The 15,063-nt window shown below is 51.6% G+C and overlaps 2 protein-coding genes across 7 annotated transcripts in view; one reads left to right on the forward strand and one right to left on the reverse strand.

Moving 5' to 3' along the window:
* The window catches only part of smpd3 (sphingomyelin phosphodiesterase 3), a 370,308-nt gene extending 364,435 nt beyond the window's left edge, over positions 1-5,873 (reverse strand). For both annotated transcript variants that reach the window (XM_080187151.1, XM_080187150.1), the window contains exon 1: positions 5,428-5,873. The gene's annotated coding sequence lies outside the window, so the exon portion shown is untranslated. The remainder of the gene's footprint in view (positions 1-5,427) is intronic.
* A 2,750-nt stretch (positions 5,874-8,623) lies between these two features.
* Positions 8,624-15,063, forward strand: part of LOC145342018 (uncharacterized) — a 296,566-nt gene continuing 290,126 nt past the window's right edge. For 4 of the 5 annotated variants that reach the window (XR_013886488.1, XR_013886489.1, XM_080187154.1 and 1 more), the window contains exon 1: positions 8,624-8,791. Coding sequence is in view for 2 of the 5 variants with exons in the window: in XM_080187154.1 (XP_080043280.1) it covers positions 8,630-8,791 (162 nt within the window). In the remaining 3 variants the exon portion in view is untranslated. Of the gene's footprint in view, positions 8,934-15,063 lie in introns of all 5 variants that reach the window. The other variant, XM_080187156.1, reaches the window with a different exon arrangement.

Here is a 15,063-nt window from a genome sequence, read left to right on the forward strand (position 1 = left end):
GAGCAGTGAGGGATGGAAGGGAGGGAGCAGGGAGGGGTGGAAGGGAGGGAGCGGGGAGGGGTGGAAGGGAGGGAGCGGGGAGGGGTGGAAGGGAGGGAGGGAGGGAGCGGGGAGGGGTGGGAAGGAGCGGGAAGGGGAGGGAGAGAGCGGGGAGGGGAGGGAGAGAGCGGGGAGGGATGGGAGAGAATGGGGAGGGGAGGGAGAGAGCGGGGAGGGCAGCGAAGGAAAGAGTGGGCGGGGAGGGAAGGGAAGGAGGGAGAAAGCGGGGAGGGGAGGGAGGGAGGGAGCGGGGAGGGGAGGGAGGGAGAGCGCGGGGAGGGGAGGGAGGGAGAGAGCGGGGAGGGGACGAAGGGAGGGAGAGCGCGGGGAGGGGACGGAGGGAGAGAGCGGGGAGGGATGGGAGAGAATGGGGAGGGGAGGGAGAGAGCGGGGAGGGCAGCGAAGGAGAGAGTGGGCGGGGAGGGAAGGGAGGGAGGGAGCGGGGAGGGGAGGGAGCGGGGAGGGGAGGGAGGGAGAAGGGAGGGAGGGAGAAGGGAGGGAGGAAGCAGGGAGGGAGAGAGCGGGGAGGGGAGGGAGATTGGGGAGAGTGTGGGGACACCGCAAGTAGGGAGAGAGAGAGAGAGCGGGAAGGGAGGGAGGGAGGGAGAGAGCAGGGATGGAGAGAGAGAGAGGAGATGGAGGGAGAGAGCGGGGAGGGAGGGAGGGAGATTGCGGGCAGGGGAGGGAGAGAGCGGGGAGGGATGGGAGAGAATGGGGAGGGGAGGGAGAGAGCGGGGAGGGCAGCGAAGGAGAGAGTGTGCGGGGAGGGGGGAGGGAAGGAGAGAGAGGGCAGGGAGGGGAGGGAGGGAGGAGTGGGTGGGTGGGTGGGAGGGAGGGAGGGAGCGGGGAGGGGTGGGTGGGTGGGAGGGAGGGAGGGAGGGAGCGGGGAGGGCTGGGTGGGAGGGAGGGAGAGAGCGGGGAAGGGTGGGTGGGAGGGAGGGATGAAGCGGGGAGGGGTGAGTGAGAGGGAGGGAGGGAGTGGGGAGGGGTGGGAGGGAGGGAGGGAGCGGGGAGGGGTGGGTGGGAGGGAGGGAGCGGGGAGGGGTGGGTGGGAGGGAGGGAGCGGGGAGGGGTGGGTGGGTGGGAGGGAGAGAGCGGGGAGGGGTGGGTGGGTGGGAGGGAGGGAGCGGGGAGGGGTGGGTGGGAGGGAGGGAGCGGGGAGGGGTGGGTGGGAGGGAGGGAGCGGGGAGGGGTGGGTGGGAGGGAGGGAGCGGGGAGGGGTGGGTGGGAGGGAGGGAGCGGGGAGGAGTGGGTGGGAGGGAGGGTGCGAGGAGGGGTGGGTGGGGAGGGTGGGTGGGAGGGAGGGGGCGGGGAGGGGTGGGTGGGTAGGTGGGAGGGAGGGGGCAGGGAGGGGTGGGTGGGTGGGAGGGAGGGAGGAAGCGGGGGAGGGAGGGAGCGGGGAAGGGCGGGAGCGGGGAGGGGCGGGAGCGGGGAGGGGTGGGTGGGAGGGAGGGAATGGGGAGGGGTGGGTGGGAGGGAGGGAATGGGGAGGGGTGGGTGGGAGGGAGGGAATGAGGAGGGGTGGGTGGGTGGGTGGGAGGGAGGGAATGGGGAGGGGTGGGTGGGAGGGTGGGAGCGGGGAGGGGTGGGTGGGAGGGTGGGAGCGGGGAGGGGTGGGTGGGAGGGTGGGTGTGGGGAGGGATGGGTTGGAGCGTGGAGGGATGGGTGGGTGGGAGGGAGGGAGCGGGGAGGGGTGGGTGGGAGGGAGGGAGCGGGGAGGGGTGGGTGGGAGGGAGGGAGCGGGGAGGGGTGGGTGGGAGGGAGGGGAGCGGGGAGGGGTGGGTGGGAGGGAGGGAGCGGGGAGGGGTGGGTGGGAGGGAGGGAGCGGGGAGGGGTGGGTGGGAGGGAGGGAGCGGGGAGGGGTGGGTGGGTGGGAGGGAGGGAGCGGGGAGGGGTGGGTGGGTGGGAGGGAGGGAGCGGGGAGGGGTGGGTGGGAGGGAGGGAGCGGGGAGGGGTGGGTGGGTGGGTGGGAGGGAGGGAGCGGGGAGGGGTGGGTGGGAGGGAGGGAGCGGGGAGGGGTGGGTGGGTGGGAGGGAGGGAGCGGGGAGGGGTGGGTGGGTGAGAGGGAGGGAGCGGGGAGGGGTGGGTGAGAGGGAGGGAGCGGGGAGGGGTGGGTGGGAGGGAGGGAGCGGGGAGGGGTGGGTGGGTGGGAGGGAGGGAGCGGGGAGGGGTGGGTGGGAGGGAGGGAGCGGGGAGGGGTGGGTGGGAGGGAGGGAGCGGGGAGGGGTGGGTGGGAGGGAGGGAGCGGGGAGGGGTGGGTGGGAGGGAGGGAGCGGGGAGGGGTGGGTGGGAGGGAGGGAGCGGGGAGGGGTGGGTGGGAGGGAGGGAGCGGGGAGGGGTGGGTGGGAGGGAGGGAGCGGGGAGGGGTGGGTGGGAGGGAGGGAGCGGGGAGGGGTGGGTGGGTGGGAGGGAGGGAGCGGGGAGGGTTGGGAGGGAGGGAGGTCGTGGGGAGGGGTGGGTGGGTGGGAGGGAGGGAGCGGGGAGGGTTGGGAGGGAGGGAGGTCGTGGGGAGGGGTGGGAGCGAGGGAGGTAGCGGGGAGGGGTGGGAGGTAGGGAGGGAGCGCGGAGGTGTGGGTGGGAGGGAGGGAGGGAGGGAGGATGGGAGGGAGGGAGGGAGTGGGGAGGGGTGGGAGGGAGGGAGGGAGTGTGGAGGGGTGGGAGGGAGGGAGGGAGGGAGCCAGGGATCAGGGAGTGGTGGCAGGGAGGGAGGGAGCAGGGAGGGGTGGGTGGGAGGGTGGGAGCGGGGAGGGGTGGGTGGGTGGGAGTGAGGGAGCGGGGAGGGGTGGGTGGGAGTGAGGGAGTGGGGAGGGGTGGGTGGTGGGAGTGAGGGAGCGGGGAGGGGTGGGTGGGTGGGTGGGAGTGAGGGAGCGGGGAGGGGTGGGTGGGTGGGAGTGAGGGAGCGGGGAGGGGTGGGTGGGTGGGAGGGAGGGAGCGGGGAGGGGTGGGTGGGAGGTAGGGAGGGACTGGGGAGGGGTGGGTGGGTGGGTGGGTGGGAGGGAGGGACCAGGGAGGGGTGGGTGGGAGGGAGGGACCAGGGAGGGGTGGGTGGGAGGGAGGGACCAGGGAGGGGTGGGTGGGAGGGAGGGACCGGGGAGGGGTGGGTGGGTGGGAGGTAGGGAGGGACCGGGGAGGGGTGGGTGGGTGGGAGGTAGGGAGGGACCGGGGAGGGGTGGGTGGGTGGGAGGTAGGGAGGGACCGGGGAGGGGTGGGTGGGTGGGAGGTAGGGAGGGACCGGGGAGGGGTGGGTGGGAGGGCGGGAGGGACCGGGGAGGGTGGGAGGGTGGGAGGGAGCGGGGAGGAGTGGGAGGGAGGGAGGTAGGTGGGACAGAGGGAGGGACCGGGGAGGGGTTGGAGGGAGGGAGGGAGCGGGGAGGGGTGGGAGGGAGGGATGGAGCGTGGATGGGTGGGAGGGAGGGAGGGATCGGGGAGGGGTGGGACAGAGGGAGGGCGGGGGAGCTGGGAAGGATGTGGGGGGAGCGCGGGAAGGGTGTGGGGGCAGCGTGGGAAGGGTGTGGGGAGTGTGGGAAGGTGGGGGGAGCGCGGGAAGGGTGTGGGGGGAGCGCGGGAAGGGTGTGGGGGGAGCGCGGGAAGGGTGTGGGGGGAGCGCGGGAAGGGTGTGGGGGGAGCGCGGGAAGGGTGTGGGGGAGCGCGGGAAGGGTGTGGGGGGAGCGCGGGAAGGGTGTGGGGAGAGCGCGGGAAGGGTGTGGGGAGAGCGCGGGAAGGGTGTGGGAGGAGCGCGGGACGGGTGTGGGGAGAGCGCGGGAAGGGTGTGGGGAGAGCACGGGAATGGAGGGTGGAGGAGTGAGAAAGAAGGGGGACAAAGCGGGAAGGGAGGGTGAGAGAGTAGGATGGGAGGGGGAAAAGTGGGGAGAGGTAGGGACATGAGGAGGAAAATGCGGAAAGGAAGAGATAGGAAGCAAAATGAACAAAAGGAGAGGGTCGGGGAGAATATGGGGAGAAGGAGAATGGGATGTGGAGAGACGAATGTGGGGGGGTTGTTGCAGGGGAGTGGAGGGTAGATGGGGGATCGGGGGTTGATGAGGGATGAGTTGTTGGGGGATGGGGTGGTTGCTGGGGACATGGGGGCGTTGCTGGGGGGACGGGGGGGTTGCCGGGGGGGATGTGGGGTGTTGCGGGGTGGCGGTTGCTGGGGGATGGGGCGGCGATTCATGAGTAAGGGATAGAGGAGCGATGAAATGAACAGACCAGTAGAAATAATGACAGTCAAGCGGCAGAGGTATGACAGAATTGGTACCGATATTAAGAGTGAAACAGAAAACTGACTAGAAAGCAAAAAGTGAATGAGGAATAAAGAGAAAAGGAAGAACAGAGAAAAAGAACAGAGAAAGAGAGTGATACGGCGGCAGGGAGGGTGAACAAAGAGTGAGGGAGGCAGAGAGTAGGGAAGCAGGAAAATTTGGAATATCAGTTCTGTGAACTCGTCCGGAGATGGTTAAGCTGTAAGAAATGAATCCAATAACAACGCCCTGCATCAAAGCTGCAAGTGCTTCTAAAGGCTGCGACTAGAGAGAATTTCCAACGATTTTCTGATATTATTTTTGAAAAACAGAAGCTTTCAGGGACATGGAGAAATAGTCATTCACATAGTACACACGCACAAAGGCTGCTGGCCAACACGCCGAGGGACGAGCAGACCCACCCTAATGGCCACGTACCTCAATCATTGTATTGGGTACTGCACACAAGGTACCTACTACACAGCACATGGCAGTCTTCCATTCAATGAACACAGAGCAGTCTCTGGAGTCCGCCTGTCTAAACCCAAGCATCTCCCAACACAATAGTAAACTAGAAAATCCACATGTATCGATTACTTGTTTCATAATTGCGCGGATTTAAAGGAAATCCTACTGGAAGCAAGTCATTTTTGTATTCTGAATGCAAATCCGTCAATTCTCCCGAAATAATTCTACATTCTCACTGGGAAATATTATAAATCATATGCCAAAATGATAAACTTCTATAGTAATCCAGATCTTCGTTAACACGATTTTGGAAAATTTACACCCTAATTTCAATCTCGTGGTTATATATAGTTTTCAATATATATGTGTCCAAGATTTTCAAACAACGGTATTCTAGTCAATGCAAAGAACGCGTTTTTAACAGTGCAAGACTACTTGTCCCTGTGGATAATAAAAACCGTGTGCCCTATATAATCTGGGCGATGTTATCCTTATTTGTGTAAACCGATTAGAATTAAAGGCAATCCGCGAATTAGAAGAGCACACAATTAGTTTGAAGAATGGCACAGTACCTTATGGAGGACCAATATATCCGATCCATCTAGCGTGCAATAAAACTGTAGAAGGAACCAATCGCTAGTATACGTTTGGCAAGAGGTAGACGGACTATAGTTGTACTTACTTCTGCGAAATCCAGCCTGTACGGTTTATTTGCTCCGGGTAAAACGGAGAGTCGTGGCTGAAGCTACCAGATTTGCATGTACTGCCTCGACTGAAGCTGCCGATCCTTGATATATTTGGCGGGATTGTAACTGCCAGTCCCTGAAGAAACTTTCTGAGGCTGAACCAATGCTGGTATATTATCTGTGCCTGAATTCAGTCAGTCCCTGGCTGTAATTTCTGTGGTTGAATTCTGCGAGTGATTCGTACATTAACAGTGGTTACTCCAGTCTGTGGTTTCATTCTCTGGGTGTGTGCAATCAGCCCCTAGTATATATATTTTATGGTTGCACACAGCAAGTGTGGGTTTAGCTTCCCGGGAGGAACACGGCAGGCTCTACTGGGGCTGAAAGCAGCTTGTTGTACAGTTTATCGCTGTGGTAATGCTGCCTCCGACTGCCAGCCTATACATTGTTCTCTCTCTCGTTGCAGCACCACCCAACTAGTGAACAGCTCCACGTCTTCACGTCAGCACATCCAATCAAAAAAGCAGAATCCCACGCTCAATGCGCCTGCGCTCAGACTCAGACTATTATGGGAATTGTAGGCGTTTCTGCTGATTCTCCCTGCACAGCCTCCGCTGTCCTTTGCGAAATGGTGCGAACCGCTTTACTCTTTAATCATACTTGATGAACTCTTATGATAATTTGTGACTGGGATTGAAGACAGCACAGATAGAATCACTTGGCTCGTCATGCCCGCTCTCTGCAAGAGCAGCTCCGCTAGTTCCACCTCCCTGTATTTTTTTTCTCTTCAGATAATTATCCAATTCCCTATTGGAAGCCATGATCTAACCTGCCTCCGCCACACTTACAGATAGTGGTGCATTCCAGCTCCTAACCTCTCACTGGGTAATTTTTTTTTTATCTAGCTTTGTTGCCAATCGCCTCAAATGAGCATCCTCTGGTTTTCGATCCTTCCATGGGAACAATTTTTTTCTAACTAGTCTGTCCAGATCTCTCATGATTTGGACACCTCTATCAAGCCTCCTCCCAATCTTCACTTGTCGAATAGCCCCAGCTTCTCCAATCTTTTCATGTGACTGAAGTCTATCATCCGTAGAAATATTTTTGTAAAACTTTTCTGCATTATCTTGGATGCTTTCACACCCTTTCTAATTCTGGTGCCCAGAATTAGACACAATTCTCCAGCAGAAGGCGAACCAATATTTTATTAAGGTTCACAAAACTTCCTTGTTTTTATACATGTTATACATCCAAAGATATGCAGGTTAGGTTGATTGGCCATTCTAAAAATTACCCCTTAGCGACCTGAGATGCGTAGATTAGACGGATTAGCGGGTAAATATGTAGGAATATGGGGGTGAGGCCTGGGTGGGATTGTTGTCGGTGCAGACTCAAAGAACAAAGAACAAAGAACAAAATCAGCCCGGGAAACAGGCCCTTCGGCCCAACGAGCCCGCGCCGCCATCTCAACACCACCAGTCCACCTCTCTACCCATGACCCCTATCTAATGTTTTATGGCCATCCATATTGAGGGAAACTGATTTAGGGACAATTTATTCCTGCCAATCAGCCTAACAGCACATCTTTGGGGTGTGGGAGGAAACCGGAGCACCCGGAGAAAACCCACGCAAGCATGGGGAGAATGTGCAAACTCCCACAGACACCGGCCCAAATCCATGTGTCTGCACAGCAATCAGCGATAGTCACTGAGCTGTCGTCTTGTCCAGTTTAGGCACACACTAACGACATGAAGCACTAGGCCAATCTCGAACAACCAAGAGCAGCCCCAGTACGACCCATCGCCTGTATGCCCCTCATTGGACACGACGTGGACCGACTTAAAACCTGTGAATGAAAGAGAAAAAAAAACATTATTATCATACTATACCCATTTACATTACCAGGAACGCCCCAATGCTAATGACCCTTATTTAAAAGGTTCTCCTATATCCACCCATCTCCAACTCAGTCATGTGCCTGTCTAAGTTACTCTTAAAGGACTCTAGCGTGTTTGCCTCCACCACCTTACTTGGCAGAGCATTCCATACCCCCACTACCCTCTGTGTGAAAAACCTCCCTCTAATATCTGTGTTGTACCGCTCCCCCCTCACCTTAAGTCCATGGCCCCTTGTCCTACGTGTCTCTATTATAGGAAATAGCTTACCTCTGTTTACTCTATCTATACCCTTCATAATCTTATATGCCTCTATTAGATCCCCCCTCAGTCGGCGTCTTTCAAGGGAAAAGAGCCCCAATTTCTTCAATCTTTCCTCATACCCCAGTCCTTCCATACCAGGCAACATCAGTAGTAGTTAACTCGATGGGCCAAATGGCCTCTTTCTGCACTGTAGGGTTTCTGTGATTTCTATGTTGCCTCTATTCATAAAACCCAGTATCCTGCATACTTTTTAAACCTTATACTGATCCAACCTCGTTAGCTTCAACAATTTATGTACACATTTCCCCAGGTTTCTCCATCCTGTCTGTGCCCTTTAGAATTGTTTCTTTTAGTCAGGGCAGTCTGCCCAAATCGACGATAAGTGGGTAACAGTTAAGGTTCACTACTGCGCAGGCTTTTGGGATTGATCCACTCCGCTGAAGCTCTGTGTTTCCAATCGGACATTCAAGTCGTCTGTCGCCATAGTTCCTTGGCAAACATGTACGTTGCTCCTCCTTGTTCTTCCTACTAAAATGGATCACCTCACACTTCTCAACATTAAATTCCACTTGCTATGCGTCCACCCATTCTATCAGCCTAACTCATGAAATCCATCTCACGAGATGCTCACAATACCTCTAAGTTTTGTCATCAGCAAATTTTGAAGTTGTGCCCCAATCAAGGTTATTAATATAGATAAAGAAAAGCAGTGACATTAATGTTTCCTGTCACTCAGCCAACTTTGTACCCATGCTGCCACTATCTCCATTATTCATGGACTTTGAACTTTCCTCGCCAGCCTATTACGTGACACTTTTGCCAAACGTCTACTGTGAGTTTTTCAATAAAAGGTGTTGGGGGCGAGTATCCCATCACAACAACCCACTTCACACCTGCCCCATGGACACTCTGGAACGCGGTGCCGCCAGGCGCATGCGCTTGGGTGTTCTGGCTAACTGTCGTCGCTCGAGCCCGCGGGTGACCCGCACCGGAAGTTGCTGTTGCCGTGGCACCGCGCGAGTATGTTTGTGAAGCGAGGATGGCGACGGACGAACTGGGAGTCTGGTTGGAAGCGCAGAGGTTCAGTGGAGTGGGCCGGTCCAGGCAGCCCGCGGGGCGGCGAGCCTTCAGTGTCACTCCCCTCGTCGTCGATTTCGGCAGATTGTTGCGTCTAAAAAATGCAAGCCGACTGGTGGCAGGGGTAAGAAAGGCTGCAAATCTAAGGAGGACAGTTAAGCACAGGGAGATTGGGAGAGACAAGCTCGGAAATTAACTAATATACCGCTGAATGGCGTAAGAGAATCAACAGGGATACAATCAATAGCTCTTGTCTGGAATCAGAGGTAACTTCTCATACTGAGACTCAAAAAGCACTGACAAGGGACAAGCTTAGCACTTACAGATGCAGTGCAATCATATATACAACTTAAGAACCCGTAAGACAGGAAATAAAAACAAACGGTGGCAAATTTAGAAAGAACCCAATTTTAGAAGTCCTGCGGACTCGAAACGTTAACTCTTTCTCTCCCACAGATGCCACCGGAACTGCTGAGTTTCTGTTTTTATTTAATTAGAAAATTTTTGGACTTGCTAATGTAGAGACATTACAAAAGGCGAAATACTACTCATCATTATTCCAGCTAATTAACAACTTGTTTTTTTATAGCCGAAAATGTCAGTTTTTTGCTGAAACTTTGTGTGATTCGTTTAAATCAACAAGGTAAGACTAAACATGGGGAAGCTGACATAAATTAACAAACTTTGACTGCAGAGAAGAAAAGCAACCTTTAGGACATCGGCAGAGGAGAAGGTTTAACTGAGATGAATAAGTAGGAATGTGTTAAAGGTGATCCTGGACAAAGAGAAATGAAGATAAAAGAAGCTTAGCAGCAAAGGCTAAAACAATCGTGAAAGTTATTTCTGTAATCCATCAGTAAAAGAATGGCCACAAGCAAGGTGAAAAACATTGAAAATATAATTTGTTAGAACTGAGGATGAGTGTAAGTTTGCAAATATGTTTGAATAATTATTTCATTCATATAGTGAGTAACGAAAATGTGAGAAACGTATGGTCCCTAAAGGGACACAAATAACTTTGACATAAGATAATGGGTATCTGAGATAGGCCAAAGGGGCTCAAAATAATAAATAATCAAAGTTGGGTGATTAAAGGGTGAAACTTATCAAATAATGAATACATCACAGAAGATGGCCATTTGCTTGTCATATCTAGCTCTCAGCAAGAGCAACTCAGCTAATCTCACTTGGCAGCCTCTTCCTCGTAACCCAGCAAATTGTTTCTCTATGTATAATTATCCAGTTCTCTTTTGAATCTGCTGTCATCACAATCTCTGACAGTGAACCCCAGCTCTTAATCACTCACAGCATAAATATACCATGAGGAAAAATATATTTGGTTCTTTTGCCAAACATCTAAAACAAAGATGGAGGAGGCCATTTGGCCCACCACGTCGGCACTGACTCTCCAAATGAGCATTATGATTTAGTGCCATCTCAAATGCTTGCATGTTGTTTCCATTCAAATAATCATTGCATGTACTTGTGAATACCTCAGTTGAATCTGACTCCAACACTTCCGAGTAGTGCTTTCCAGATCCAGACCACTTGCTCTGTGAAAAAGATTTTTCTCGTATGTTCTCTTCTTTTGCAATTCGTTTTAATTTTGTGCCCCCTCATTCTCAATTCTTTCGCAAGCAGAAACTGTTTACTCTGTCTAGCACCTCATTCATGATTTTGAACATCATTAACAAATCTCGCTAAGGAAAACAGTCCCAACCTCTCCAATCTACCCTCAACTGAAGTTTCACATTCCTGGAAAATATTTGTAAATCTCTTCACTCTCTTCAATATGCCACATCCTTCCTAAAGTGTGGTGCCCAGAACTATACAAAATACTCCAGCTGAGGTCTAATTAGTGTCTTGTATAAGTTCAGCATAACCATGAAGAAATATAATATCCTCCTGGTATCCATTCTATCAAGTCCCTTCAAGATCCTATGTTTTTCAAAAAAATCACTTTTCATTTTTCTAAACTCCAGTAGGTATAAGCCCAACCTGAAACAATCTGTCTTCATAGGATAATTCCTTCATCCCAGGAATGAGCCAAGTGAACTTTCTCTGAACAGCTTCTGGTGTATTATATCCTTTTCAAATAAGAGACCAAACTGTACACAGTACTCTAGGTGTGGCTTCACCAAGGTCTAGTACAGGTGCAATAAAACATATGTACTTTTTCCCCTCTCAATAAACTCCAACAGTTCATTTGCCTTCCTAATCACTTGCTGTACCTGTATTCTAACATATTGTGATTCAGGACACCCAGATCCCTCTGTGCCACCATGTTCTGCAGCCTTTCTCAATCTAAATTGTAGTGGGGGGAGGCACATAATGTAGGTATGGGAATGGCTGCATTTTTTTGCAAGTGTGGTGTTACTCACCTTTTAATCCTTTTTTTTCTCCTACTGCACAACCCATAATTATTTGATCCTCATGTGTATGATTTGTTCTAATATGTACAATTAGTGCTACGTTCCTGGGAAAATTTTGGAGATGGGAGCCGGTTTAAGTCAAGAAAATCCTCATTTGATTGAGACAGTTGAAGAAGGCCACATTGAGGCCCAGTTTGCAGTGGCAGTTTTGTTGATGAGTGGACCTATATTTCAGTGGTGCTGTAGGCATTGAGATGAAGGCTGCCATTGTGAGCGAAATTGTGGACACCGCTCTCAGTTCCCCTGCACAAATCATTTGTGCCCACATTGGTGAATATGAAGTACCCTAAAGAGAATAAATGAATGGGGAAGAGAATCGTGTCAATGGAGAAGGCACTTTCCTCGGTGGGGGCTTCCCTTCAGTCATTGGAAATTCTGCTGCACGGTACTTCGAACATCTTAGGTGATTCTTGGGAGATGGAGCTGGAGAAGGAATACCTATGCACCTGATCTCCTGAGGGGAGCTGAGAATGAATTCCAAATTTGAGAACTGGCTGCCAAGGCTTCACAATCTTGATTTAAAGGCTGGGTGTTTCGAGTTTGATGGAACATATTATATCCAGTCTTCGAGGCCAATGATTGGCCAAAGACTCCGACCACTGGAGATACGTTGCCGTGTCCTCAGTGTTCATTGAGAAGGGCTAGAAGCATCTGGATATGACAGGTCTTTGCCACCCACTGGAGCCTAGGTTTCTCTCTACAGGGGCTCTGGGACAACAATATAGCAGAGGTGCAAAGGCTTTGGTGAAACTCTGGATGGATCTTGGATGTTGCTTGACAATTCTCATGGCTTCAGCTTTTTCAAGCCCCATGGTTATGTTAATAAAGCTAAGTTTGAACCACAGCCCTTTGTCTCATTGAAGTAAAAGCACTTGAGTAAATGTGTAATAAATTGGTCAAAGTGTCTGTATAGAATATTTCACAGACAACATGAGTGTACACTGCCATTCCACGTCTTGTAATGATGGTGGAATCCTGATGGTTGCCATTTTCTAGGGTATCCTTTCATTGCTTGGAGATTCTGGGATGTGTAGTTGAGTTAAGTCCTGATTGGTTGTATTTTGCCCAATAAGGGATGCTTGCTTTTTGGGGTTTACTGCATCTTGTGGTAAAATGGAAAATGCTCCATGAAAACATTTATTAAATAGTATCCTGTTTTTCTATTTTTCCTGCCTAAGTGAACAAGTTTGCGTTTTCCCACATTATGCTTTTCTTTTTTGGCCTGCTCACTTAACCTATCTGTAACCTCGGGTCAGTAGTTTTAGCTGGGGTAAGGGCAATTATGAGGCTATTAGGAGTGAATTAGGAAGCATAGATTGGACTAGGAGATTACAGGGACTGGGAACGTCCGAAATGTGGAGTTTTTTCAAGGAGCAGCTACTGCGAGTCCTTGATAGGTATGTCCCTGTCAGGCATGGAGGATTTGGTAGATCTAGGGAACCGTGGTGCACTAAGAGTTGAGTCGATGGTTAAAAAGAAAAAGGAGGCTTATGTTCGGATGAGATTGGAGGGCTCAGATAGTGCACTAGAAAGCTTTAGATTGGCTAGGAGGGAGTTGAGAAGGGCTAAAAGAGGACATGAGAAGACTTTGGCTGATAGGATTAAGGAGAATCCTAAGGCGTTCTATAGGTATGTCAAGAACAGAAGGTTGGTCAGGGCAAGATTAGGGCCAGTTACAGACAGCAGGGGGAAGTTGTGTGTGGAACCGGAGGAGATTGGAGAAGTATTGAACCAATATTTCTCTTCGGTGTTCACGCAGGGGGACATGAATATAGCTGAGGAGGACATTGGGTTGCAGGGGTGTAAAATAGACAGTATTACGGTTGATAAGGGGGATGTGCTGGAAATTCTTGAGGGGCTGAAAATAGATAAGTCCCCTGGTCCGGATGGGATCTACCCTAGGATTCTCTGGGAGGCTAGAGAGGTGATTGCAGAGCCTCTGGCTCTGATCTTCAGGTCGTCATTGGTCTCTGGTGTAGTCCCGGAGGATTGGAGGATAGCGAATGTTGTCCCATTGTTTAAGAAGGGGAACAGAGACTTTGCCGGGAATTATAGACCGGTGAGTCTTACTTCTGTTGTGGGCAAGGTTTCAGAAAAAATTATTAGGGATAGGATTTATAGTTATTTGGAGTGTAATGAATTGATTAGAAATAGTCAGCATGGTTTTGTAGCGGGTAGGTCGTGCCTTACTAACCTTGTTGAGTTTTTTGAGAAGGTGACCAAAGAGGTGGATGGGGGCAAGGCAGTTGACATGGTATATATGGATTTTAGTAAGGCGTTCGATAAGGTTCACCATGGTAGGCTTCTGCAGAAAATGCAGATGTATGGGATTGTGGGTAATCTAGGAAGTTGGATCAGGAATTGGCTATCAGATAGGAGACAGAGGGTGGTGGTTGATGGTAAATATTCATCATGGAGTGCAGTTACGAGTGGTGTGCCTCAGGGATCTGTTTTGGGGCCACTGTTGTTTGTAATTTTTATTAATGATCTGGATGAGGGTATAGTTGGGTGGATTAGTAAATTTGCTGATGACACCAAAGTTGGAGGTGTGGTAGATTGTGAGGAAGGGTGTCATAGTCTGCAGGGAGACTTAGATAGGTTGCAGAGCTGGGCCGAGAGGTGGCGGATGGAATTTAATGCGGAGAAGTGTGAGGTAATTCACTTTGGTAGGAGCAACAGATGTGTCGAGTATAGGGCTAACGGGAGGACTTTGAATAGTGTGGATGAACAGAGGGATCTAGGTGTATGTGTCCATAGATCCCTGAAAGTTGGGAATCAAGTAGATAAGGTTGTTAAGAAGGCGTACGGTGTCTTGGCGTTTATTGGTAGGGGGATTGAATTTCGGAGTCGCAGCGTCATGTTGCAACTGTACACTACTCTAGTGCGGCCGCACTTGGAGTACTGTGTGCAGTTCTGGTCCCCGCATTACAAGAAGGATGTGGAGGCGTTGGAGAGGGTGCAGAGGAGGTTTACTAGGATGTTGCCTGGTATGGTGGGGAGGTCCTATGAGGAGAGACTGAGGGATTTAGGGTTGTTTTCGTTGGAAAGAAGGCGGCTAAGAGGGGATCTTATTGAAACATATAAGATGATTAGAGGTTTAGATAGGGTGGATAGTCTTTTTCCTCGGATGGAGAAAGCTAGCACGAGGGGGCATGGCTTTAAATTAAGGGGGGGTAGCTACAGGACGGATGTCAGGGGTAGGTTCTTTACCCAGCGGGTGGTGAGGGATTGGAATGCCCTGCCTGCTGCAGTTGTAAATGCGTCTAGTTTGGGGGCGTTTAAGAGATCTCTGGATAGGTTTATGGACGAAAAGGGATTGGTATAGGCTAGTGGGTCATTGTTTTTGTAACTGGTCGGCGCAACATTGTGGGCCGAAGGGCCTGTTCTGCGCTGTAATGTTCTATGTTCTATGTTCTATGTATCCCTTTTGTAGACTATATACCTCAAGTGGATCTTAGTATAACTGGCAGATTTAGCGACCATACATTCAGTCTGCTTACCCAAATAATTGATATTGATTGTAAATCATTGAGGCCTCAGCGCTGATCTGTGCAGCACTCCACTAATTACAGCTTGCCATCTTGAAAATTACCCATTTATTCTTATTCTCTGCTTCCTGTTAGCTAACCAATTCTCCCTACATCATGAACTCTAATTTTGTGTATCAACAGTTGATGTGGTATCTTATCAAATCTCTTTGGAAATCCAAGTACACCACATCTACAGGTTCTCCTTTATCCACCTTAGTCAAACACTATTTCCCTTTCACAAAACCATGTTGACTCTGCTGGATCCCATTTTGATTTTCTAAGTATCCTACTATAGCCTCCTTAATAATGGATTTCATCAATCTCCCTATCACAGGCTATAAGCTAATTGGCCTATAATTTCTTGCTTTCTGTTTTGCTCAATTCTTAAATAAAGGTGTCACATTTACTATTTTTCAATTTGCTGGGATCCTTTC

This window comes from Carcharhinus amblyrhynchos, chromosome 4, assembly GCF_965287045.1.
Source record: "Carcharhinus amblyrhynchos chromosome 4, sCarAmb.v2.hapA, whole genome shotgun sequence".
Lineage (NCBI taxonomy): Eukaryota > Metazoa > Chordata > Chondrichthyes > Carcharhiniformes > Carcharhinidae > Carcharhinus > Carcharhinus amblyrhynchos.